Genomic DNA, 27,407 nt, shown 5'->3' on the forward strand with positions numbered 1-27,407 from the left:
TCGATTGCTCAATTTGTGGGATTAAGGGCCTTGCTGTTTTTCAAATGCGTATTTTCTGGCAAGTACTAGAGTTCAGATGCTAGACAGAAAGAGCTCATGTGTAATAGCTTTTGTTTTTTACTGTTCTTTTTTTCTTCTTCTCCCACCGCCCCTTTGATCTTTTCAACTTCATTTTGCAAAGTATAACAGAAGTGGAAGGTGGCAAATTATCCCTGTATCTTCCTACTCCCAAGTCTCATTGCTGTAAATCTATCTCAGAGAAGAAAATTGCTTAGTTATGGCTGGTTTGAACATCTGTGAAATTATCCATGTAATATGAGTGGGTGAGACATTGCCCCATTTCTCTTGGTCCAGACCCATTTGGAGATAACCAGCACTTTGCTTGCCAATTCTAGCACAGGTTCTTTGGCTGCAAGTGCAGTAGAAGCTAGCTTATGTCCCTGGATAGGTTCCTGTGCTGGTTGCCGATGCTGCTCCTGCTCTGTTGTTAGTACACTTGCTGTTACAAACTTGTCACTTCCTTCCAGTTTTGCCAAACCAGGTCCTTAGGAGGCACATTATTTCTCTCTTCCCTGTTCATAGAACACCTTGGATGAGATCCCTGCTCTTGAAAAATGCTGACAGTTAGTTTAATCCACAGCGAAGTTTGGATAGACTACTGGTTTTGGAGAGAAAGTATGCTGGCTCAGAGCCCCTCTGTTAATGCAGCTTCCCAGGGACAAGGGACCTGTACTGCAGGGATATGCTTAAACCTCCAAAGTATTTGGAGAAGAAGCTGTAGTGTAGGTAGAAATGTCTGGAGCATATGTGCAGAGCCCTGTTTTGTCTGTTGAGCCTAAAGATAGCTGCTGCATTTCATTCCTTCTTGGGAGACCTACATGCTCTGAAAATCTTCCAAGATGCCACTCTTGCTAGTGCTTTTGCCACTTTTTAGCAGACAGTCCTAGACTTGGAAACTGGATGGTGGCTGTGGCTCTAGTGGAAATTGAAATTAGCACCTCAAAACCTTGTGTTGTATGTCTCTCTTGCCATTTAGCAGTGGATCCCCTGCATTTGCCTCCAACCCCTCCCAGCAGCCATGGCAGTGACTCTGAAGGAGGGCAGAGCCCAGCTAGATCGCTTCCTCCTTCAAGCCCAATCCAGCTACAAGCCACAGCTAAAGTGACATCGCGCACAGCTTCAGCGCTCTCCAATTCCCCTCTCCTGACTGCACCACATGTAAGTTGGGCTGGCTTTTTCCAGTATCTCTCTTTTTTTAAGTACTGGTTTTGCCAAGGATTTGCTAACTTTCTGTTGTTCTCTAGATGAGTAGATCTCTGGTCAAAACTGCACAGCCAGTAATTCTTGCTCACTGGTCTGTTTTGTTCCCATAGAGAACAGTGCATGCTTCTTTCTAAGTTGAGACAGGGTTCAAGAATGTTTTTAGGTTTGTCCCACCATGGATTGTGTTTCACATTAGGGCCCAGCCCTTCTAGGTTAACCTGTCCCTGGTAGATCTGAATCTGTCCTCTTGTCTTGTTGAAAGCAAGTGGTGATTTTCAGGAAAGGATTATTTCATTTGTCTCTTTCCCTGTTTGAGCCAAGAGAAGATTTCTTTTGGCCTTAGAGTGTGCAGAGCTGGGCTGAGAACAATCCTGTCCCGAAGGTTCAGTCTCTGAATGGAAGCTACCTAAAAGGTCTTCCAGTTCCACACATTCACAATTGCAAGAGGCTGCTGGTTTAGTAGGCAGAGTTTTCTGAACTGGGAAGAGCTGCTGCCTCTCTTCCCTTACACCCTTTTCTCTAGGGCTGTGTGCACTTACTGGTATATCATTTTATTTCTGACCACTTGCAGAAATTACAGGGGACTGGTCCACTCATCCTGACAGAAGAAGAGAAGAGGACACTGATAGCAGAGGGGTATCCAATCCCTACCAAACTGCCCCTGACAAAAGCAGAGGAGAAGGTGCTGAAGAAAATCCGCAGGAAAATAAAGAACAAGGTAAATGTTAGTTAGCTTTGCTGGGTCATTCCAACTTACTCTTTATTTAAAAGAAATGCTGCAACAATTCTGCAGCAGTGATCTGTGGTACTGCTGAATGCTGTAAGATGCCTTTTAATAAAGTGTTTTTCTTTGTTCCTAAACACATGCATCAAATTGTCTGTCACTGACTCTGTGCCTCTGTCTAGGTATTTACCTGAGCACATGAACAATAGAGTATTTAGCAAGCAGGGTATCAAGTTGCTGTTGCTTGGCTCCATTTTAAAAATAGGACAATCCTACCCTTATGGTAGGCAAAGACCTCTGTATTTTTTCCATGGTGATGAAGGCATTCTTTTCCACTGTTTCATGTTTTAAAATCTGACTGTGTATTTCAGTGCCCTAGTCTTTTATCGTTGAATTTCATGACCTTTAAATAAATGGTTGATACTAAGGCTGTGAAATGTCCTGTACAACTCTGTTCTTTCTTCCAGCTTGGGGAAGAGCCTATTGATAGGGAGGAAAGCATTTTATTTCAAACCTAGCCAGCTCACTTGTTGAAATTATCACGTATTTTAAAGTTAATGCATTCTGTTATTGGTTTTGCAGGTAAAGGTGTAAATTTACCCCCACTGCATTAGAATTTGGTCTTGGAATACATTTTTGAAAATTTTTGGAAGTTACCTTGTGTATTTTATATACCACTTTCATATAATCAGAGCCATTTTTATTGGAGGATATCTCTGCAGGTCCCTTGGTCCAACTCTTTGCTTTGGAAACAGGCTTAGCTTAGAGCAAGTTGCTCAGGGACTCATCTAGTCTCATTTTACTGTCTCAAAGGTTGATGAGTCGCTAGCCAGCATCTCTGGGCAACCTGTTCCCATATTAGGCCAGTCTTGTGGTAAAACCAAATAATATCTAATTGGAATTTCCCTTGTTGCAGCTTGCATTTGATGCCTCTTGCCATGTTGCTGTACACCTCTAAGAAGAGTCTGAATCATTTTTACTGCGCAAGACAATTGAAGACAGCAATGGGATTCCTTCCTTAGGCTTCTATTCTTAAATCTGAACAAACTCAGCTTTCTCTGCCTTTCCTGATATGTCATGTGCTCCAGCATGCTTATTATAGCAGTGGTCCTCCTCTGAGCTTGCTTCTGTACATCTAAAGTATTTATTTCAGAGCCAGAAAACTCTACGCTGTATTCAACTGTGGTCTTGCAGGCACTGAACAGAGGGGAAGAACCACTTCTCTCGGCCTGCTAGTTAATGTAGACCTGGATATGGTTAGCTGCCTTTGCTACAGAGACACGTTGCTGACTTACATTTGACTTGTTCTTCAGGACTCCCAAGTATTTTTTCTACAAAGTTGCTTTCTAGTGCATGCATGGGCTTTTACTCTCTCAGATGCAGGGCATTGTCCTGGGATCATCTTTTAGTGTTTGTCCTAGGATATTCTCTCCAGATGAATCTGATTTACTTTTTAAGTTTGGTTCTGTGAGAGCAGGGAATGATCTTTTTCCTGCTACTGAGAGAAGCTTCAGGATGTGGGAACAGACCAAGTCAGTGCTTTGGTTGCCAGGAATAGAAATAAGAACAGCACAGAGGCTTGAATCTAATAACGTCAGGGCCTTTTACCAGTTTATTAATTCATCTCTGATGCTTTTTTTTTTTCTACACAAATATTTGGTGTTTTTCTTCCTTTTTCCTTAGATTTCTGCCCAAGAAAGTAGAAGAAAAAAGAAAGAATACATGGACAGTCTGGAAAAAAAGTAAGCCATCCTCCTTCCTGTTTCAAGCAGGCCAATAGCACTAGTTGCTGGACTGGGAAGGGATCCAGCTGTTGATGCTGGGACTGTTTCTTGCTCAGAGTGCCAGCTGCCATCTCGTGGTTATGACTGAGAAAAGGCCCTTCTGTTTTCCGCTTGAACGTGTGGTGGGGTGCTGCATTCACAACTATGTCTACCTGCAACACGTTGCTAGCGTGCTGACAAAGACTTTAAACATTAAATAAGACAAGACCCATCTGCTATCAGCTTCTGCCTCATGCAACCCTGTTGGCCTGGTGGGTGGGCAGTGTCCAGAGAAAAGTGGATTCTGAGTGAATATATTCTGTCTTTTAGTGCAGATGAAGACATGAATGGGTGAGTCAAGTCTGCCTGGGAAAATAAGCAGGATTCAGGAAAACAGCATGTGAACCATCAACTTCCCTTAGTGAGAAAAAGCCAAACCCCCATTTGGTGATTTATATCCCAAATTAATTTTTTTTTCCAAGAGACAAGCACTCTAGTATTTCTCTTCACAGATGAATCAGTTAAACCCTTTGTACCATCTTTGGTGATACCCTTGATGTAATTCCCTTTTTTAATTCTTATCTCTTTATAGCTGAATCTTGCTTCCTCAGAGTTACTCTTGTGAAATTCCACCCTATGCATGCAGATGTCAAAGCTTTTTTCCCCTTACGTTTTTCCTTTTTGAAGCTATTTCAGATGGTCATGTTTGTCTTTTTAGGAGTGCCATATTTTAATTTGGACCTCTTATTTGGCTTATTATATGATAATCTCCTTTAGTTTAGGGGGTTTCCAAGGGCAGTGTGGAAATGATCACTCTGTTGGGCATTAGTCTCCTGGCTTGTTTAGCCTCCCTACACTTGAAGTTTGAGGATCTGATTTCAGGAGCACAGTATTCGCCAAATTGCTTGGTGCCTTGTCTTAGCAATGAAATGCAAAGGAACACCTTTGCACAAGATACTAGCTAACAACATCAATATAGCATGTTCTGTGACTTTAAAGTATCTATTCATGGCCCAGTGAACAGAGAAAGCCAGAGCAGAGTGTTTGCTGTTGCAATTTCAAAGGGCAAAAAGTAGTTAAAATCCATCCTGAATAAGCTGTACCTACTGGGATGTAGTTGAGAACTGTAAGCAGGTGTTCCGCAGCTAATAATATCTTTTGCAATGTCTTTTACACTATGAAGTATGATTAAAGATTATGATTAAGTTTGGTGGTGTCACTTTTCATTAAATATAGGCAAGATCATAGAGTTCTCTGTAAAAGCAAGTTTGGTTTGCTTTACATTCTCTTTAATAAATGACTGATTTTATGTTCCTCTTTCTTTCCTGGTGCTGTCTCCAGAGTTGAGACCTGTTCCAATGAAAATAGTGAGCTGCGTAAGAAGGTTGAAGTGCTGGAGAATACTAACAGGTAAGGTATGAAGGGTGTAAACCAAAACTTAAGCATAATATTACAGTGAAAAGTGAAAATGTGGTATTTAAGAGATCAATTGAAATGTGAACGATAGTGGTATCTGATGTGGTTAATGTCAAAGAAAGATGAGGAAGACCAATTATTGTGATAGAGGCTTTGATGTCATGTCTTAAACTGTTTCCCTAGCATGTGTTACACTTGAGAAACCTTTTAGATTTCTTCCACTGCCCAAGGAAACATTATTAGTAATACACAACAAACAGAAAACAGCAGGCCTACTCTCCAAATAGTCTTTATTTAGTACTTTTACCAGAGAGCTTGACCTGGAAGATAGCACTTCCAGAAATTACAGTGCTGAAGCTCAAGGGTCATCATTAATTCTTTCTGGACTACTAAATGTTACTTCAATTATTGCGTACCCTTCTAACAAATTCACGTGTCAGAACTTCTTTCAGTTGGAGGAGGAGAATGAACTCCTTTCCTCATTTCTGAAGAAATGGGTAACTCAGTGGTGGCTTTCTCAAAGGACACATGGCAGAAAATTCTGAATAGCTGAACTTTCAATTGGATGTTAGCCAAGGGTGAAGCCTCAGTCATGACTTATGCTTGTTGTGTTCTCTCATGATGGCAAATTCCAATTAGTAGGTACTAGATAAAGCCCACTGTTAGTACCTTCTAGTTACAGGCATTTGTAATGATGGTTGAATATTACCATTGAACATGATGGTGGCACTGAAGTGTGGGAGGAGGCTGGGTTTTGAAGATAAGATCCATGATCATGGAAAATGGCCCTAGAGCTTGTCTTGCAGCCAATGTATTGCTAATAGAGTGGCATGTGTTGTTTCTAATCTCTGGATCCAATCTCTTAATTTCATGGAGCCAGACCCTGCAGCTCTGAAATTTGCTGGGAGAGTGTCTCCCACACACTGCTCATGCATAAAGACATCTGCTGCTTGTTTGAAGAGAGCCAAGCCATTTCTGTGCTGCTTGTATCTTCCTCCAGGGATTTACATAAAAGAACCAGGAATTGTTCTGTAGGTGTGGAGTAGGGTTTTCTCTCCCAGTATCTGTCGCAGGAGGTGCTGAAGCCTAGAGTTGTTCTTGCCAGTTCAGCTGAATTTGGCCAGCTGTTTTAATCTCTGAGTTGTTGTGGATGTGATTGTGAGAACAGCTTTCTTGGTATTGTCCATCCTTTTGGACAGGACCTTTAGCATTTTCTCTGTTATTTCATGATCTTAATTCTATCACATGAAGTACTCTACAAATATTTAGCTAAGTGATACTAAATTCTTCATCCTTTGGGCATGTGGGATGGTTTGCATTGTTTTCTTGCCTCTGCAGTAGCATTGATACTGATTTGTAATCTCCTGCAGAGAAGCAGATCTTCCTGACCCTCTGCACAGAAATTCTTATAATTAGTGGCCATGTTATTTTGGCTCTTTAGATAGAAATCGTCTCTAAAATCTCTTAAGGCTTCAAATTGAAGTACTGAGAAATTTGTGAAAATGCCTGCTTTCACCAAGCCTGCATTATATAACATACCACATTATGGGGGGGGGGGGGATGTTCAGGTTAACCCCAGAGCTACTTCTCTTATTCAGTGTATAATTGTGCAACTGTATAATTCAGAGAATGGTTCCAGGCCCTTGTTTAACGTATGCTATCCACTTCCTACAGTGAATTCAAAACGTCTGGTTTCCTTATTGGTATTTGCACAGAGGCTTGATGGGGCATTCAGAAACTGTTCAAATATTTCAGAAGTTGTCTTCACAGCATCCTATAACTGGTACTTTCATCTCCTATGTACAGTCAGGAATCAAAGTTCAAAGCAGTGATGGTAAAAATTATGCAGTATTGACTTATTCTTGCATGCCCAAATTTGTATGTTTATTTCTCAACGTACCTAGCATGCAGTCATAGAATCATAGAATAGTTAGGGTTGGAAAGGACTTCAAGATCATCTAGTTCCAACCTCCCTGCCATGGGCAGGGACACCTCACACTAAGCCATCTCACCCAAGGCTTCATCCAACCTGGCCTTGAACACTGCCAGGGATGGAGCATTCACAACCTCCCTGGGCAACCGATTCCAGTGCCTCACCACCCTAACAGGAAAGAATTTCCTCCTTATATCCAACCTAAACTTCCCCTGTTTAAGTTTTAACCCATTACCCCTTGTCCTGTCACTACAGTCCCTGACAAAGAGTCCCTCCCCAGCATCCCTATAGGCCCCCTTCAGATACTGGAAGGCTGCTATTAGGTCTCCATGCAGCCTTCTCTTCTCCAGGCTGAACAGCCCCAACTTCCTCAGCCTGTCTTCATACGGGAGGTGCTCCAGTCCCCTGATCATCCTCATGGCCCTTCTCTGGACTTGTTCCAACAGTTCCTTGTCCTTTTTATGTTGAGGACACCAGAATTGCACACAATACTCCAGGTGAGGTCTCATGAGAGCAGAGTAGAGGGGCAGGATCACCTCCTTTTGATGCAGCCCAGGATACGGTTGGCTTTCTGGGCTGCGAGCGCACACTGAAGCCGGCTCATGCTCATTTTCTCATCGACCAGCACCCCCAAATCCTTCTCTGCAGAGCTGCTCTGAATCTCTTCTCTGCCCAACCTGTAGCTGTGCCTGGGATTGCTCCGACCCAGGTGTAGGACTTTGCACTTGTTGTGGTTGAACTTCATAAGGTTGGCATCAGCCCACCTCACAAGTGTGTCAAGGTCCCTCTGGATGGCATCCCTTCCCTCCAGCATATCAACCAAACCACACAGCTTAGTGTCATCAACAAACTTTCTGAAGGCACGCTCAATCCCACTGTCCATGTCACCGACAAAGATGTTGAACATGAGTGGTCCCAACACTGATCCCTGAGGGACACCACTCATTACTGGTCTCCAGCTGGACATTGAGCCATTGACCACAACTCTTTGTGTGCGGCCATCCAGCCAGTTCTTTATCCACCGAGTGGTCCATCCTTCAAATTGATATCTCTTCAATTTAGAGACAAGGATGTTGTGCGGGACAGTGTTGAACACTTTGCACAAGTCCAGGTAGATGACATCAACTGCTCTACCCTTGTCCATCAGTTCTGTAGCCCCATCAGAGGCCACCAATTTGGTCAGACAGGATTTCCCCTTAGTGAAGCCATGCTGGCTGTCACCAAGCACCTTGTTGTTTTTCATGTGCCTTAGCATGCCTTCCAGGGGAATGTGCTCCAAGATTTTGCCAGGCACAGAGGTGAGACTGACTGGTCTGTAGTTCCCCATGTATGTTATTTGATATGCTCAAAACACAGCCCCAGTTGACTTTAGCTGCAAATTTGAGTATTCAGTGCAGCAAAAAATTAAGACGTCATTGAAGGTATTATCTAAAAGTAGATCTACAAACATTAGAGCTGTTATTTTGTTGCGAAAAATTGCAATAGTGGAAGAAAGGCAATAGGAAAATAAGAGTTCATGAATTCAAGTGTAGATGAATGCAAAGTTGGGTTTTTTTACCTTGTTAGAAAATTAGGTTATAGCTGCTTACCTTAAAAGTTTATGCACGTGTATGTGCTGTAAGTCAGTTTCATGTTCTTATAGTCTGGCTGGAGCTGAGATGAACTGAGGGGCAATTTCCAAAACATAAAATGATTGAAGAGCAGAGTTTTCTTTCAGTATGCACAATCAGGTTTTCAGAGCATGTTATTCTATATATAGAACATGTTTTCACAGGTACATACCTAAGACTTCAGGGAAACCCTGCTTACATTTCAAAATCTGGCTCCAAACCATGGAAACAGTAAAATTTCTGGTAAAAAGTTCCTACATTATTATCAGTAATATGAAAAAAATTAGAACAATCCTCCCTCAGAGCCTGCCTTAGCCTGAAATTCTGGCTCTGAAAAGATGTATTGTAAAAGGTGCAAGTGTGTCAAAAAATTTGCATCCAGAAACACCTCCCTTGACATTCATGCATCTTAAAAGGCAAAGCAGGAGGCTGGGGATCAAGATGCAGGGGAGTTTTTAATTCTCATTACTCTTGAGTGGGTGACTGCAGCATTTTTGGCAGCTTTAGTATTAGAACACTAGCATATGTTTCCTCTCCTAATTTATGTGACTCAGTCCCTTAAAAGAAACACATCCAAGTTCCTTTCTAGGCAGTTTTCTCAAAACTAAGGAAGCACATTGTTAGGTGCTTATCTGTTATGTCTTGTAGCCACAAGTGAGCCAGTCTCTCATTGGTCCAGAGTAGCATCTAAACATGTGGGGCACCCCTGTCTTAGAAAGCAAAGGGTGTGAGAAGAAGCTAGCACCAAGAGTTTAACTGACTTGTCCCAGTCACCAAGAAGGCTTGATCCACTCATGTTTTGGCACTGGGCCTGAAGGCAGAAACTGCCAGTGATCTAGGGGGTTGAATATGGTCTCTGGCACCAGTGCTGTCTAGTTGGGAGCCATGGCGATTTGGGCTTAAAGACAGTATTAAAATATCTGGTACTGTGTATGACATACGAGAAGTATTTCTGCTTTTGAGTTCTGTTGAGTCTGTATTTATAAATATATTGATGATTGCTTTTCCTGGAGAAATGATAGATACAGGATCCAATTGGCATATGGGTGAGAATGTCACACATGGACAGTGCATGCAGGTAGCTGCTGAAGTTGTTCCAGCGGAGTAATCTCAAGCAAATTGTGTAGATCACCACTCTGACAGGCACCTTAAAGGCATTGGCTTTATAAATACAACTGGGATATTCTTCCATTTCTCATGCTTCTGTTCAAGCTATTGTTACAACTCCTAGTCATCTAAAGATCAAGTTGTATATCAGTCTGACCCACCAAAGGCTTATCAGCACCAAAACTGCCAGACTCCACTGATTTGTTTGGCTGTTCCTTTATTTGAGGCTGGTAAAGTCATTTTACCAAGTTATTTTCAAGGAGTCAAGGATCTGGATTTAAGTTGCAGTGGGATCTCTTGCACTTCATTTTAGACCACTCTTACAATAGTTGACAAAGCATGGCAGCCCTGGAGCAACTTCTGATTTTCAAAGCAGCAGGATCATGGATTTTTATGCTGAAACATCTTTGATGGAAAATTGCTGATTTTTTTTGTTTTTATTTTTTTTCTCTGTAGTTCAAATAAGGAAAAATTGTGGGGTGTTTTTTTTTTTTTTCTGCTTTGAAGTATTCTGGTCTTTCAGTGAAAACCTTACTTTGGGATTTGCTCTCTTTTCTACAAATAGGACAGGCAGAGAAGGAATCTGTGTGTAGAGTTGGAAGACAGAATAATTTTTCTCTCCCCTTATGAAAATTAGGTTTTGTTTCTCACAAAGTAGATACATTCTCTGAAAAATCTTAACCAAAATAAGCAGTGTTTGGTGTCCTCTAGCAGCTGTCTGTCTGTGGTTTTTATTGTTTAAATTGATGTTGGATTTTAAACACTGACTTAAGAAAGTCATGTTCCAGGTGGCCATGTCCTGTACTGACAAATTTTCTCTCCTTAGTCAAAGTGTCACTGGAAGAAGGAGAAGCCTTGACTTGTTCCTTACTTTGGCAGTGAAAGGGGCTCTTCTGAAGATGAATATGTCAATGTGCGCATAAAAACAAGACATCGCAGGAAGAGTGAATTTGCTGGCAGGGTGTGGAAGGGAGAGCAGGGGTCTTCAGTCACTTTACAGCTTTCCTATGAGGTGCTTCCATTGGCAGAGAAAAGCGTGAAAGCAGGTTCACACCTCCTACCGAGGTGACCCTCTAATTGAATATCACTGAGAAATGTGTCAGACACAGTGAGAATAATCCTAGTGGGTGCAAAGCCCCTTATACACACTGCCTTGGGATTGCATTTTCTCCTGGTAGAACTTAGCCATAGGCAGTGTGTTTCACTGAAAGCACTAGTGGCCTTCCTGCTGCTATTTAGAAGCATCTTAGTTTAACATAAATACCTGTTCTACAGAGCAGAGAGCTGCTCTCTTCCCCTGTCTTAGTTCAAATAATTCTTGCTGCCATCCAGTAACAATGAAGGCAGCTTTTGCATGAGAAAGGAGGTCTTTTGACCTCAGAATCCAGTCTTCCACCATTCCAGATTCAATTAGAGAATAAAAGCACCGAGGAGTGGCAAAGTAAACTGGTTATCATCTCTGAACAAACAAACTTGTTTCTTGCTCTTGCCTTGGCTCTTTCTCTTAGTTTGAAAATTAACCTGTAGCCTATCAGCTCGCAACACAGTGTCCTTGTCTGTTGAGAAGACAGTAGCTCTCTAACAGATAAATGACTTGGGAGAGAAAGGCATTTTATGTGAAGATAGTTGGTACATAAGATAGAGGATGAGTCTTCCTCTCTGTATAGGACACCTCAAAATACCTGTCTAATTATGCTTTCCAAAAAGTAAGTCTTTTGGAATCAGCTTTCTGGGCCCAGTCTGCCCAGCAGGTTTTTAAATTGGACAAAAAAAAGGCAGAGATGAGCAAAATGAGAATTGCCTCTTCTCTGTTCATTTCCTCACCATCCATTAGCTGTTTTCTCACTGACGCCTCCACAAAAAGTGGCAAGAAGGATCAGCATTTCAAGGCTGCTGCCAGCCCCCGAGCTAGGGAGGAGGAGTGCTCTTTCCTTCTCACTCTGCAGAGCTGTTCCATGTTGAGCCAAATGACTCAGGCCTGAAATGGGGGCAAGATTTAGTCTTCTAAAATAGCACAGAAATTGCGGGGTTAAAAAGGCATTGCTCTATAGCATAGCTGGTGACATATGGTGCGAATAGTGTATGCAGCATGTTCTGTGCCAGAAAATGATACATACCATGTACTGAAGTCTTTGTGAACCCCATGCTTTGTAGTGGATAATAGAAGGAACTGGAGAGAGATACAGAAGAGAGCAGGGAATTAAGATGGTCTCATTTATGTGATGGACAGTGTTTTCATCTCTTAATTTGCCTGTGGTCTCCCTAATAGTGAATAAAGAACTGAATTAGATGAATCACTTTGTTTTTAAATACTGAGTTGCAGAATAAACCATCCTCTCAAGAGCATGAAAGACATCCTTCCTTAATAAATTGAGAAGGATCTGCTGGCCCAGATAAATGTGTGCTGTGAGCATGCATGCCTTGTGCTCATTTCAGAATGTATTCCTGAAGTCCTTGAATTCATTAAACCCTAATTAGCAATGAGCATTGATGATAAAAAAAACCTATAATAGGCAGACCAGTGTATATTGAGCTGTGAAGGCACCTCTGGGTCTGTCCTACAATTAGCTTTTAGCCAGTTTGATCTTAAAATAATCCTTCTATTTTCTGTGACATCCTGACCTTGCCTCTTGCTTTAGCATTTGACGTCACAGCCTCCAAAGCCGTTGCCTGGAGTTTTGTGGGGGTTATCCTATGCAATAGATTGTGAGACTACAGTAGGAGTGAAAAGTAAAGTTGGAAACAAGCAGCAAATGTAACATCGGTACGAAACTGTACTATATTTCTGTTGAGGACGGGCATTTGGGTTACTCATCTGTTAAAAAGCTTTAATGAAAACTGCTGTGAAAACCATGTGTCAGTCATACGTTGAGATCATTTCCCACTTAAATTACTAGTATCCTGACTATAGTAATTGATGATACAGCAGAAGAAAATCAACCAGAAAGACAGAAGAACATCCTTCTGGTCTGGGATTGTTGATTCCAACCGCAAGAAAACTGCCATTGTGGTTGGGACCTCTGAAAGACACAGTCAGAGTAACGACTTGAAACATCTGTGGTTTTTCTCAACTACTGAAGGATGTAGGAAATAGCAATAAAGTGCTTTATTTATAAAAGAAATTGAAAAATGGAGGCTGTGCCTATGCCTGGCGTTAAGACCTTCCCTTTGAAAATGGTCCAGCATGTCGACCCCGTACATCAGGCGTTCAGAAAAATGGGGTAGCCGTATACTCTACCACCAATTAGCGCGGTTATAAACTTGCTTGTGCAACTTTCTAAATAATGGTGAAACTCCTGCTGAGTTCGTGACATAGAATCAGGTTGTCTGTGCATCTAGTTACTTGCATGTAGAGCAGCTTAAGTTGTTCGTATGCTTACCAGAATAATTTCCTGTAGAAACACTGAAAATGCAGTTTTTATTTATAAGAGCTTTCTGACAGTGCTAAAGTAATAGTTGTTCAGGGATGTCAGCTGGAGGAAAGCCAAAAGATCTTTTTGAAAATCCCAGTGTTACTACATGTAAAAACTTTGTAAAAATAAAAATATTCCTTGCTACTTATTCCAGGGGAAAGCTTTAACTATCTGTACCTTATCATACATGCTGTATTATTCCACAGGTGTGGAATGTGAAGCAAAAAGCTATTTAACCAGACAGTAGACCGGTGTGTGTGATGCTTTTCTGTTGTCTTTGCTTTCCAGAACACTTCTGCAGCAGTTGCAGAGACTTCAAGCCGTGGTTGCTGGGAAAGTGTCCCGTTCATATAAGGCAGCTAGCACACAGACAGGGACCTGTCTTATGGTGAGTTTCGCTAAAGCTGGGAATTGTGGGGGAATGAGGATTTCATTACACTGCTCAGAGTCACATCCCTTCTTCTACGAAGCCCCTCACTTGCAAATTATCAATTTGGAAAACTTCTCTTCATAACTTGACAATTAATTTTAAGGTAGGAGAGACTCCTAGCTGATGAAGATTAATAATTGTGGGAAGGCATTAGGTTCTGGAGGAGAGTGAACCTGTGCGTTTTGTTAGGAGCTGCAGTAATGAAAGAAGTACTGCTGCTCCAAGTGACCTGTTTTATAATTTCCTACAATATTGTAATGCTAGAAATGTCTAGGGTTGCAAAATGAAAACAAGGGTGACGTATGATGCTTGGTTCTTTTGATACCAGTAAAAATAAACATAAGGAAAATTTGACTGTCCAAATAAAAATACGACCAAAGCTGTAAATCTGCCTCTGTCCTATTTCAATAATAGTAGTCAGGACAGGAAAATTCTTAGGATGAAACTTTCCCCTTTTCTCTCCTGATACTCAGCCAGCAAGTTCCATTTATACTAATGCTATAAATTGATGGAAATCATTTTTCTAGTCATGTAGCCTCTCTGTCACTTTTAAGCAAGACTCAGGCCAGTGGCAGGAATAACCTTGGAAATTGCTGACAATATCTGTAAAACATACATAGTGGCTGTTTCTGCTTTTCAACTTTGGCAGTAAAGAAGGCGACAGGCCGAAATGGTGGCAGACATTGAAAGCAAACTCTGGTGTTGAAATCTGCCCTTTAAAACACTGAATTGTTATTGTATATGTACCTTTGCTAACAGGCACTGAATGTAGTAATGAAAATAGCCTCAAATTACTTGTTTTGGAAAAGTGTCAGATCTATGTTGTGTTAATTTTTAGTTTTGATGTTCACATGTGGGTCAAGAGCTAGTGCACTTACCTCTTCTGCATCCTCCCTTTGCCAGATGGTGGTGCTGTGCTTTGCAGTAGTTTTTGGCAGCTTCTCTCAGAGCTATGGGCCATATCCTTCTGCTACAAAGATGGTGTTGCCCAGGCAGCATTCCTCACCAGAGTCCTACACAGACTCCATTGGTAAGTGACAGCTATCCCAGTCTTGCTTCTTTCTTGGTTGTTTTGGCACTTGTTTTCCACCCCCATCCCTAACTCCCACCTCAAGCACCTCTTGCTTTTCTGCTCATTAATTTGTCATACTTGTGTTTTTCAAAGAAAGGATAGTTTGGCAAGCTATGCTAATGGCAGCAGACTTCATAAACATAGGCAAAGCCCACTAACCTGCTTTGTAATTCTGTGTAAAGCAGTTTTGTTTCTATTTGTGGAACTGAAGCTAGTAGTGTGTAAAAGGTAGCAGGATTTCTACTTGTAGCAAATATTTACACTGTTAAAAAGTGCAGCTGATATCAGCTGGCATTCCTTTACCAGTGTCAACAAAGAGTATAAGGACTGAGTGGGAAATCCTTAGTATTACATATCTGTAATGAACCAGTTGTTTTCAGTATATATTATCAAAGCAGTTGTTTCATTTTGTGCCTGTTTTGTGAATAGTTCAGAGCTTTTTGATCCCTACCTGGACCATTGCTGTGATATCTTTTCTCGGCTGTCAAATTACCAGTTAATCACTATGAAGAGAAGAGAACTTGCAGCTTTAGTTCTGCTCTGGAATTTTCTGAAATGACCAGGCTTGTTCTATAAGCTGCCTGTTTCTAATAGAATTTTGCCTCCTGTCTTTATATGCAGTGAGGTCAAGGAGTCTGCTAATTTATGAAGAGCCTCACCAACTCGAGGAGTCGTCAAGCCCAATCTCCTTTGCAGATCGCAATGACAGGCAAGCAGATACCTCCAAGTACACAGCAGTGTCCCTGGAAGCCATGCCGGGAGCACAGCAGGATGATATCATGCAGTTCACCATAGCCAATGAGACGAGGCTAGAGAAATCAGTGCTGCTGGGCCTGCAGCAGCACAGGTGAGTACAGGGTGGTGGGCTGCTTGTCATACAAGTGTTCAATATCACTGTCATTTGTGCCTGGAGGTCAGCAGTAAGACTAGGGGCTCAGCGATGCTGGGTGCTGTGAAATATGAAGTAAGAATATGGTCTCTATCTGGAGAGCTTATTTAAAAATTTATTGTTATCTGGAAAAGTGATTGCGATGGTATTGTAGTAATACAGCTACCAAACTCAGTGCTTCTGCTAGAAACCTAACCCCTGTATGCCTGTTAGTTGCGCTTACACACTTCAAGCACTTAGCTCTGTGTCTCCTAAAGGAATAAGCTTTTGCTGGTTAGGTAGAAGTGTGAGCCTGTGACTCACTGGGCTTTCTATGGGGTTAGGGTGTGAAGAGCTGGAGCTTCTCACAGCAGTGATCTTTCTAAAGCATTACTGAGGAAAGTTTGCAGGACTCTGTCTAAAGAGACAGACCTGTAAAGATATCTGAACTACTTGACACAGAGTTCCTTCATAATTTTTTTTTCTTTTTAGCATAAATTTAAGTTTTTGGGGTCTCTGAAAAGACAGAGATTCACTGATTTAAATGTTTCTCTGTAATTTTCTTTCCACTGTACATTTCCTTGTCCTGCCACTGTCCTGTTGGCCTTGGCCTCTTTGAACAAGCAGTAGCAAGCGCACCAAGGAGTGAAGGATTTTGTTTCAAGGCATGCTATTCTGAGGGCTATAATGAGCCATATCACCCCAAGCATACTTCTGAGTACTTGTGTCAAAGTTATACCTAGAGCCAGAAAGGTGACTAATTCAGTGTGTTACCATACACCAACTGGCAAGTACCTGGTAAATACTGGGTACCTTTTTAGCATTCGCCAATTCAGGCAGGGTATGCGCTTTTAAAAATCACTGTTAGTATTAACATTTTTTGTTTTGGTTTTTTGTTCCCTGCAGAGTCAACTCCGAACTAGAAGGAAATGAAACACTGAAGATAATTGAAATAGATAGAAGAGTCAATGCCACCGCTTAAAAATAAAAATGGCCTTTTTTCTTGACTTCCCTCTTTCCCACATGTTTTCAGCCAAAGTCCCCCTGACTTGTCATCCTCAGTGAACCAAAGCACAAAAGAGAGGGAGTTCAATTTCTGCGTTGACTGGTGAGGCTGTGACTGCAGATGGGATCTCTTGTCTTTGTAACTCCCTTTCTCACTTCGCACACAGTCCCTGTATTTGCTTTTATTCTTTTCCTGTCTAACACTGCAAGGGCAGGATTGAATTATAATGGCAGATGATGCCAGCAGCGTGCTGGTGACTGGTGGGTGTGTGTGTGCGTGCATGCACGCACACATCCTAATCTGAGCACAAAGACATTCTTTAGAAGAGTGAAATATGCAAACCTGATGGGAGCATGTGGGTGATAGGCTTTTTGGGAGAAGGTAATTGAGAGAAAGAGGAGCGTGATGCTGCTCAGAATCTAGCCACAGCTCCATGCCTACTGGTCTACAGCACTTGAGCCTTTTATGGGGATTGAGAAGCATGTATGTAGCCTGCTTCTGAAGGGACAAGGAAGGTCCCTTACACTGGGGATGGACAGTGATACTGCTGAATTGTCCTCCCCTAGCTCTTTCTCTTCTCTCCTTCAGCTTCTTTATCATTTAGTGAGGTGGGTTTCTCTTTGGATCAAAAACAGTCTTGATAGGCTTCCTTATTGCTTCCACCCTTATGGAATTTAAGCAGAGATCACTTGCTGTCTTGTCACACTTTGTGTGGGAGAATTACACTATTTTAACGAAATCTGTTTATAAAGCAGGTTTTGTTAAATTTATGCAATGTTTTGGGTGGATGTCCTTTAGTCTGCTTAAGGATAATCTGTTTATCTTAAATCAGTTCCTTCCTAAAAAAACTAAATCAATGTAAGGCTTAAACCAGAAGTGCCTCCTGAGAGGACCATATGGATTTAATTTATTGGCTTCTAAATATGTTGATGGAATTTCTTGTGTAGACCTACTCTCAGATCCTCCTGTGTTTCCTTTACTTGCCATCTTTCTGTTACTGTTGTAAATAGTATTTATTAGCTTTGCAAGATTTTGTTCAGGCAGTTGCAATGAAGAGAACTGAGCTTCCCTAACCCTGCAAGTGGTCTGGGCGAACTGAAATTGGACACACAAGTATCACTGAACACCCATTCCCTCCCCACATGCTTGAGTTGTCCTATTACATAATAAAGCCATCTCTTATCTTCCTCTTATCTCCTTCTCCAGAGATATGATCTTGGACCAGCTGCTTAGCCAAAAAGATAGGGGTACAGGTAGCCCCAGCTAGGCACAATTGATGCCTGGATGTAGTAGATAATGTATCAACTGTATAGCAAGACAGCCTTTGATCTGAGGAGTTGAGTGTGTAGGCAAGAGACAAGGCAAAAGAGGGATTAGAGGGCACTGGTCCAAGTTCAGTGGAAATGCCAAGAGCAGTATTCAGATCCATCCTGATCCAGTACTCTTCTTCCTGCTTTCTTTCTTTCTTGTCCCATGTAGCTCTTGCCTTTAAGGGTTCTTCCTCTCTCAGTTTGTGGTCATGTCTTTGCCCAAGCTGCACTTCTTGCAATTCACCCTTGCAGTGGTGCAGTTGAACCTACCCCAAGATTTGAGCAGGGTTTTTATCTGGTTACTACAGGAGGGCACTCAGACTCCACTGAGGATGGATTTAATATGAAAAGCCTAATTCAGCAGGCCAGCATAGCTACTTGATGTTTTACCAGAAGAAGCTAATTTAAAAAAAAAAAATAAAATTTTTGAAGCTCTTTTATTTTTTGTTCCTAATGATAAATAAGGGAAAAACTAACCTAGCCTTACAAGTAATTTTTTACCATGTACAATAGATATCTCCTGCATGTATTCTATTTTGTAAAATACTGGATTTGTATTTTATTACAGCAGCTGCCACACCAGCTCCTTTCTTGTTCTTCATTTCCCTTAGACTTTCTTCCCTTAGTGTCCTATTTGCTAGACTCAAAACTCAGTAAAATTAATGGAAAGAATTTGCAGGGGGCTGTGGAAAAGTCCCCACTGTGCTGTTTTAAGAGGGTGTTTCAGATTAGTGACAGTGAAACATGTGCCTGACTCCATGAGCTAGTAATGAGTTTTGTTGTACAGATGTGCTTTCTAGGTAATGCCCTATTCTTCTATGCAAGTGCCTTTTGATTATTTTACCTTTAGTGGCAATTAGAGGAGAAAAGTGGTTGTAGTCTTATTTTGCAAGTGTTTTCTTCTTGGCACGGGTGAGTCTCCTCCCTGAAGCCTCTTTCCCTTCACAGTGATCCCAGTGGGTCCTTTAAATCATTCCAGTATGCACCAATGATTTTTTGTATGATTTTTTCCAGTGATTTAAGGCTTAGAATCATAGAATGGTTCAGGTTGGAATGGACCTTAAAGCTTATCCAGTTCCAACCCCCTGCCGCAGGCAGGAACACCTTCCACTAGACCAGGTTGCTCAAAGTCCTGTTCAGCCTGACTTCACATAAATAATAATCAGTGGTGGCTGGCACAAGGGATGGCTGCATTGCTTAGCCACATGAGGTCAGCAAAGTGGCAGGAGAAAGCTGTGACTGACCCTTCCATTACTGTATGGCTGGTCAGTGTAAGTGGGCAAGGTCATAGCTTAAAAAATTCTTTAAACAGTCTTTTTATTTTTCTTCAGAGCACGCATGGTTTGCCACCTCTGAGGGCAACTGAATGGTTAAGTCTTCTGCAAAAGAGGTCCCAGGTTGTTGAGCACAACACTGCTCTTGCTAGTCTTGCAGTTTGTACTGCGTACAAGTAGGAGGCCGCTCTGATCCCATGGCCACTACCAGTTGAATGGATAACCTCCCATTGCAGATACAGCTGACTCCACTGTATTAAAACTGAAGTTGAATTATTTCTCCATACTTAAAGAACAGATGATTCTGCAAAACCCAAACAACCCCTTCTCTCCAAAACCTAGTGCATTAGTCACCATTAAATCTTTGCCCTTTTGTTTGCTTAATTTGGGCATGTCAATTGAAATCTCATTGGGAGATAGTCATGTTTTCATCTGGAGCATTTTAAGCTGGCCACTCTCTGGATCAGGCCTCTAAACTAACTCATCCAAGCCAGTATGGCCGTACCAATTTTTTTTTACCTGTTTGATAATCTAATTCTATAATCGTAATTTTTGTTATCCTCTAAGTTATTTTTAGGTACTCTTTGGGGGAATCTCTTAACCTAGCACACACATTGTTTGGGGATTTATTAGATTAAATATGACTTCTTTATAATAAGGAAAACGTTCGCTTTACTTTGGTATGTTTGTGATCATTTTTCTTCAGGGGCCTCGATAGAACAGGTTCCTCTGCTACATATTAGGAGCCAAAGAAACTTCTGTCATCACCTACCCACAGGCTGTTACGTGACAAGGGCCTCACTGTTTCCAGAGGTAGTTGCCTGTATTAAGTTCTTAGCAGGGGGACAGAGAAGGCAGGACTCATGCAATTGCACTGCCAGCCTCAGCAGTCCAGGGGGGATCCAAGTGTGAGTGTTGGTACACTACAAACAACATGGAGAGGCAGATGTATGTGCTTCGTGTTAAGGGCATAGGGAAGCAGTAGTAGGGTGTATTCAGGGAGGATGCTGGTATGTCCTTTTAATTAGCTCATCTATATTGAAGTCTTAGCCTTCTGCCAGTATACTTTTTCCATGATCAGTGACTTGGTGCTGTAGAAAAATGTGTGTGCATAAACAGAGTAGGCAAAGGGTTTATGTCCTATTTAATTTCTGTTTCTAGTGAGGACTTTTAACTGATCGTTAAAGTCTTTGGCTGTAACATTATGCTGCTTATCAGCACAATTTTATACACAAAAGTAAAATTACCTTTTGGCCTACAGCTTTAAAGTATGTCTGAATCTGTTGGGTCTTTGCTTCTAGGAGGACAAACTATGATAGAACATAGGGTATTATTTATATATATATAAAGTATGCAGCGGAGGGCATGTGACAATTCTAACCTTGTTACCAGTGTGTAGATAATGTTGTGGTTTTTTCCCCCAGGCTATTTATAGTTCTTTGCTGCGTTTCTCTTATTTTATCTGTACCATTCAATATTTTTCAGCAGCACAGACTAATAATGGATTAGGTTGAGGTTCTTAGGCCAGATCCCAGCTGATACAATGCAGCACACTTATACTTACTGCTTTTGGAGGCTGCAGGTCTGATTTATATTGTCAGGGGACCTCTTCCATATCTCTCTATGTAACAATATAAAATGTATTCTTAATTTTTTTAATGTAGAGCTGAAAATGAATCTAAAACCTTTTCTTTTTTTTTTTTTTTTCCTGCCAAAGAAACCAACCCACCTCTCCATTCCCATCCCCCAAAACTATTGGTGGTGAATTCTGTCTAGACACATTTAAAATGTAGGTCAAATAAATGAATGATACTAATTGCTACGCTGGGAGGGATTTCCACTGAGTATTTGGGCTCTAGATTCTAGTTAATGCCAAGAGGCCATTGTACAAAACCCACGCGTTTGAGAAGTATACAGAGTATTTTTATACTCCTGGTGACTAAAATATTTCTTTCTCAAGTCACTAATTAGGAAAGGAACATTTTGTATTCTGAAGGTGAAATGGTAGGTCAGTACTTTGTAACTACAAAAGTTACACTAGCCTATTTAAGTAGTGTAGTGCTATGATGTTTTGCTGCTTTGCGCTATAGTGTTAGGAATAAACAACTTAGGGGATTTCAAAGATGAATGAACCAGCTTATGTGTTAAAGCCTTTACAAATAAGAGGTAAGGATTCAATCAATGGACCAGGATATTGTCACTTTCTCGTGGCCAATAGAGTGATAGTGATTGTTCAGGGATATATTGAGGGTGTGATTCCTGTTAGCACTACATTGCTTAGGTGATCAGCATTCCTTGGAGACTTCAGGACAGAGAGTGAAATTGCCGTTTGTTTTTGTGGTTTTCATGTCAGGCCTTTCTCTTGCTCTACAAAGGTATGCTTATTAATTGACTTCCTATGTAGGAAAGAGTGCATTTTGCAGGAAGCTTTTATTTGTGATGCTGAAATGGAGTTTGGATGTTCCTTATTAGCAGTAGTCTCTTCTCTGCCCTAAAGCCCATCTCCATACTCTTTCTGCCAAGAGTTGGAACTGAACAGGTGAAAACAAAATATGGGAAAGCTGGATTTGTAGACCTGTCTTACAGAGAAGATGAAAGAAATGGCAGGTGAAGGGACACTTGGTGTCCCAGGGAAACCTAGTTCTTGATTCTGTAAATCAGCAATGATAATCTTTTTCATTAGTTCCCCCCTTGTTTTAGCTTTGCTCTTCTCCTTGCTCCTTAATACTATGCAGTCCTGTTTATGCATTTTTGACATTTGTGTTATATGCCATTTTCCCTTATGGCAGGTAAAAACGTTATTGAACTTTAGCAGCCCATAATTAAGGGAAAGAGGGGGAAGCAGAGGCAGGTAATCAGTTTCTTTTAACAGAACTCTGCTTGTATCTGACTTTGCCATATCAGATTTTAATTCAGTGGTGCTGATGTAACAGCATCTTGCTTTTCTTCATTTGTACAGCTAGCAAGAACGAGTGCATGCGTGTGTCTATGCACGTGTGCATGGTGTGTAATTAAAAACAAAAACAAAAACACGAGTTGTTTTCTTAATGTAGTAAGTGTTGCAAAACAAAGGCATCTACCTGAACACATGGGGCACATTCCACCTGGTGCAACAGAAAGTCCAGGCATTTCTCTCTGAAACCTGTTCACATTCCACATCACCCAGCACCCATAATTATGGGCTGTCCTGTGAATTGCTGTCTGAAGTCTGTCATATTAGCAGTTGTTGAGTGAAAGTTGTGTTGTTTGTGTGTGTGCATAGACTGTGTGGCCTATCTGTAGGACTGCTCTGGCTTGGTACAAAAGAACAATTACTTTCAGCTTTATTGTGTTTTCCAGTGTAGCTTTTGTTCTGCAGAACTATGGCTTTCAATGTTTGGGGTTTTTTTTTAACAGTGTAAGTTAGCCTTAAATGTGGCCACTGAGAGCTGACACCTCCAGGAACACAGTTTGTTGAACTGGTTGTCTGGGAGAGGACCTGAAGATCTCCCTGCCCCAAAGGTTCTACTGCCGTAACTGCCCCACAGGCCCAGTAGGATGCCAGTGAGGGAAGCAGTTTGCTCTCAGAGAGCCACACTGTGATGTAAGTGCATCATCATACATCACACTTTCCCTGAGATGCGCTGGGCCTTCCACGGGTAAATTATGTGGTGTTAGCTTCTTTAGGAGAAATACATATCCAGAGCACAAGCCATTGCCTTGGGCCATGCAAACCAATACCTTGTGGTACCCTTAAGACATTTCAGCTGATCTTTCCCTCTGTTCATGCGGATGCAGTATGGGTTTGTGCAAGCATTTCAAACTGTCTAAATGAAAAGGAGAACGATACTAGTGCAAAAGCAAGACCTATACTCCCTGGTAAACTGTATTGGAGCCTTTTCTGACTGCGGTTCTCTCTGTTCTTTTGCCATAAGTCTGTTTAGCTCTGAGTACTTGTGTTCAATGGCCTCCCTATTTTTGTACAAGTGCTGTCATCTGGATACAGTCCTACCTGGTTGTTCACACTGCAAACATGTCCGTTGGGTGGAAAGAAATTGGTGGTTTTCCTTTTTAAATCGTCAGCTTGATTCTACAGGAGAACAGACTACCTGCTTTTGTAGCCTAAACATGTATGTAGTGAAGTATGTTATGCTTTTAATTTCTTGCAAATAAATATTTTCTGTAGAAAAAGCCAGTACAGCTTGTTTGCTTTCCTGATGGCTGGAAAAGATCTGGCCCCTTGGCTTTCTCAAGATGCTGTGCACAGTACGTCCGTCTTCAGCATGACAGAGCCCTGGTAATTTAGCACATTGCTAGACAAAGAAGGTTAAAAGCAGTGGTGTAGGTTTTTACTGAAGCTGGCTGCCTCTTCCCTTTTTTGGGATTAGCTGAGAATCATACCTGTCAATGATGGGTGGAAATTAGGTGAAGGCTGATGGCATTTAATAATGATAATGGCACTTGAGTGCAACTGTGTGATACAGCCCCATTAATATTAAATTCTCTCCCCGTACAACTGGCATCCAGGAAGTCTGATGCTCAGGAGGCACTGCCTTCAGCCTAGTGATAGCAGTCTGCTAGAGCTTGCTGGAATTTGATTCATATGGGTTAAATAGCCCTCTGGAAGGCAAGGTCTTTATCTGCCCTGACTTTACACAGGCCACTAATTGCTTAATTTAAAGTGAACTCTTAAAATTGCTCTTTCTGCTTTGGCTTTTATGGCTTGGGTCCTCTGCTGGCCTCGCATCCTTCTCTTACCCTGATTCACCCCCAAGGTAGCTCAGGAGCTTTCTCCAGCAATCCAGAATCTGCTGTTTTGCCTGTGTGAATGGTGGACACCGTGCCCCGCAGCCCAGAAGCAGCATCCATCCAGGGGACAGAGTTGACCTTTACTACTTTGAGTAGACATGGAAAAGAAAATATCTAATTTCTTCCAGTCTGGGGACTCTGTGTCTTTGCTGGCCACCTAGAGAACTTGGCGAGGGATGGTCTAATGCAGATGTGAAAATTACCCTGTGCAGAGCTGGCTTCACAAATGATGTGGTCATTTGCATTATACCAGTTTTCTACTAGGAAAGAGACTTCATCTGCAAGTACCATGCATCCATAAAATAGCCACTAAGAGCTTATTCTCCACAGGAGGTACTAGCAGTGGGAATAATAGTTCCAGCTTTAGTGAACTGAAAATGGGAACATCACAGATTGTTTTGGTGCCTCTTTTTGAAGGCCTCTTAGAGAAGGCTTCTTTAGAGTCTGGGGAAGGCAGGGGCCATGAAAATTGGAACACTTTGGCTTGCACTAAATTTGTGCGTGATGCCGATTTCCAGAAATGTCTCAGTCTGGGGCTAAGGAGGTTAATGTGGCAAAAGAAATTGGCAGTGAAGACAAAAAAGCAAGCTCATCTCTCCTGAGCTCTACTCTGGTGCTTTTAACCCGAGGATTGGCTTTGCTGCCTGCCACCATTCACTATCACAAGGAAAGAAAATGGGAATGAGAGGCTTGTCTTTGGTTTATCCAGTCATTTTGGTTTGTTCCGTCGCAAACACAGCCTCCATGCTGTGCTGTAACAGAACAGCTCTCCCAGGCGCGGCCTGGTTCCAGCACCAAGACATACTATCTACCCCCCCACTGTGGTCACAGCAGATGATGAAGCAGTACTTTCACAAAACTTGGCTTCTGTACCGGAATGAAGAAGGTGTGTGGTGCTTTCTCTTGGAAGGTGGGGGGAGGAGGGCTTTACTTTGTCCTTGAAGTTCTGTGTCCTGCTCCTTTTCTCTCGTTTCAGATGTTGTAGCAGCTGCTGTCTCTTTTGCTGCTGCTGGGTGCCCCTTGTTGCTTTTCGAGCAGGCGGTTTCTCTTGCCAGAACTATCGATCTGGGCACTTGTTAGCAGCACCAAGCCATACATAACATTTTTTAGAGGAAAATCGTTAGATCGTGACTGATTGGAGCAGTTACCCTCGGCTTAGTTTTAGCTGAGCTCAGTTCCTTCAAGCATACAAAACACCGACTGGTGATTAACGATTGGTTAAGAATCTCCCTGGGTCTCAGAATTACCCTTAAAGCATCACACAGCAGGAGATGCTGCAGGGAGTCTGTGATTAAAAAAGAAACCCACATACAATGGAGAAATGCTGGATGATGAGCTGTCAGCCTCACTACCTATCACCTTCCCGTACACGCTGTTCTTTGAAGAGTGTGTTACTGTTTGAATTCAAGCCTGAATTATGATAACCAGGCTGATTCCCGTTGCAGGGCAGGAGGAAGGGAGTCCGAATGGAGCTTGCAATGCCTCTCACTGTGTGGTTTGGGTAGTAAGTCTTTGCACTCTGCTGTTAGCTGTTGCTCATACCTATTTTACAGCAGCACAGACTTTGTCACCCCTGCAGGTATTTTGTGATAGATTCATTGCCGGTGCTCCCTTTCCTGGCTCATTTGCTGTGGGGTTTCTTTAGAAACATGGACCTCATTAGCTTGGAGTTTAGAAGCAGTAAGCGAAAGCTTGCACCTTTGCCAGAAAGAAAATAACTCTGTAGGAGCTGTGTCCTGTAGAGTGTGAACACTGGCTAGAGAGCAAGGAAATGAGCTTCTGGGTCTAGCCCTGCTTGTGGCGTGCTGGTGAATTTGGCTGACCCTTCTCCATGCTTCAGATTACTGGTCTGCAAAAAGGGGCCAGCAGTGGCTTCCTCCTCTCTGTAAAGCACGCTGAGATCAACCAAAGCAAGGTGATCCAGAGGAGGTAACAATTGGAAACAAAAGAATGTTCCAGTCCATGTGCAATGAGTAACGCCTGCGTGTCTTGTCTCCCTCCAGTTTATGCTTCAAAAAGTTGAAGTGACTGATTTGATTTCTCATTTTCTTGGTGCTGTCTCTTGTGGGCTTCAAATGGTCCGCAGAGAAGCCAGGAATGACTTTTTAACTTTTTATTATCCAATTAAGCTTCAGCTGTATTTACGTGAGTTCTATACATTGCCATTAAATTACCTATTTTTGTGTATTGCCACTAAGGAGAAAATTGCAAGTTCTGGCACTTACCTTTGCTGTGATACAGCTGAGAGAAGATAACCCCTGTAGAGCATGTCCATGTCTGTTGGGTGCCTGACTTCCACTATCTAATGAGAACCATCAGAACCATAGCCCTTCTTTTTTTAAGTCTATTTGCTAAAAACCTGGATTTGATCCATGGTATTTGTCATGGGGCAGCACTCAGGCACTTCCAAGCGAGGATCAGGCTATTGTTGTCACCTCCACTTGGCAACTGGAATCGGGCTATATTTCTAGCTATGGCAGCCTACGTGCAGAAAGGGGAGCAGTGCTGAGAAATAGCTGGAAAATGGTTAAAAAGTAATAAATAGAATGTAGCAGAAGGTAGTAACTTGCCAGAGAGCTAATTGGAGCCAGCGCTGGCAGAGCTGCAGGATAAAGTGGCTCTAAGTGTCTCTGCCCAATGGAGTGATCTGCTGAGCTGAGGGTGTTAAGCCTCAGCATCCCTCAGTTCCCTGATGGATAAGCCATGCTCTACTTGAGCTTCAAATGCTGACCAAAAGTGAAGGTTTTTGTGGGTATATCCATTAGCACTGAATCTGGGAGGGAAGCTGGCTGCTTGGTCAGTCATGTTTTAAAAATAAGTAAATCACATAAGAGTATGCAAACACATAGGTACACACATGTATATATAAAAATGTATGTGGTTTTCCTGGAAGGTGGACGTTGAAGGTTATCCTGAGGATGAAGTTTGTATGACCTTAAGAGTATGCAGCATTTAAAGCAGACTAACTTCCCACTGGCTAGCCTGGCACAATGAACAAGTAAGGTTGCCTCACCCTTTACTTCCCCACCCCCGTGTTTCATATATCCATCTCTTTTCCATTAGGAATAGGATTTTAAGTCCTTCCCACTCTGAATAAAACTTAGGTCAACGTGCAAAGCCTGTGCACACTGGAGTGTGCATTAACAAGCACATGGGTTATGGAATAAACCTCCTTCCCCTGGCTTTACTCCCAAAGGCTGAATTCCCTCCTCTCTGTGCATTTCCTCTCTCATTCCCACCATCCATCCTGCTATTTGAGGCATGCGAGAAGTTTCCACCCAGGAAGAAGAGCTCCCTTGCTGCTGAAGCTTGTCAGCTCTCCCAGGTGAGCAGGGGAGTCATGGCAGAGTGATGCAAGATGCTCCTCTTAACCCTTCAGCCCAGCCCTTGGCTGAGCTGCCAGCTTAAGAAATTAAATCCTTGCTGTGGG

The 27,407-nt window shown here is 42.1% G+C and overlaps 1 protein-coding gene across 3 annotated transcripts in view; it reads left to right on the forward strand.

Annotated features, from left to right (window-relative positions):
* Positions 1 to 23,363, forward strand: part of CREB3L2 (cAMP responsive element binding protein 3 like 2) — an 82,565-nt gene extending 59,202 nt beyond the window's left edge. For 2 of the 3 annotated variants that reach the window (XM_065681425.1, XM_065681444.1), the window contains 8 exons: positions 1,037 to 1,218; positions 1,835 to 1,981; positions 3,671 to 3,729; positions 5,092 to 5,160; positions 13,518 to 13,617; positions 14,563 to 14,689; positions 15,353 to 15,578; positions 16,506 to 23,363. In XM_065681425.1, coding sequence (XP_065537497.1) covers positions 1,037 to 1,218; positions 1,835 to 1,981; positions 3,671 to 3,729; positions 5,092 to 5,160; positions 13,518 to 13,617; positions 14,563 to 14,689; positions 15,353 to 15,578; positions 16,506 to 16,581 — 986 coding nt within the window. In that variant the 3' untranslated portion in view covers positions 16,582 to 23,363. The remainder of the gene's footprint in view (positions 1 to 1,036; positions 1,219 to 1,834; positions 1,982 to 3,670; positions 3,730 to 5,091; positions 5,161 to 13,517; positions 13,618 to 14,562; positions 14,690 to 15,352; positions 15,579 to 16,505) is intronic. The other variant, XM_065681435.1, reaches the window with a different exon arrangement.
* The last annotated feature ends 4,044 nt before the right edge of the window (positions 23,364 to 27,407 follow it).

This window comes from Lathamus discolor, chromosome 1 (assembly GCF_037157495.1).
Source record: "Lathamus discolor isolate bLatDis1 chromosome 1, bLatDis1.hap1, whole genome shotgun sequence".
Lineage (NCBI taxonomy): Eukaryota > Metazoa > Chordata > Aves > Psittaciformes > Psittacidae > Lathamus > Lathamus discolor.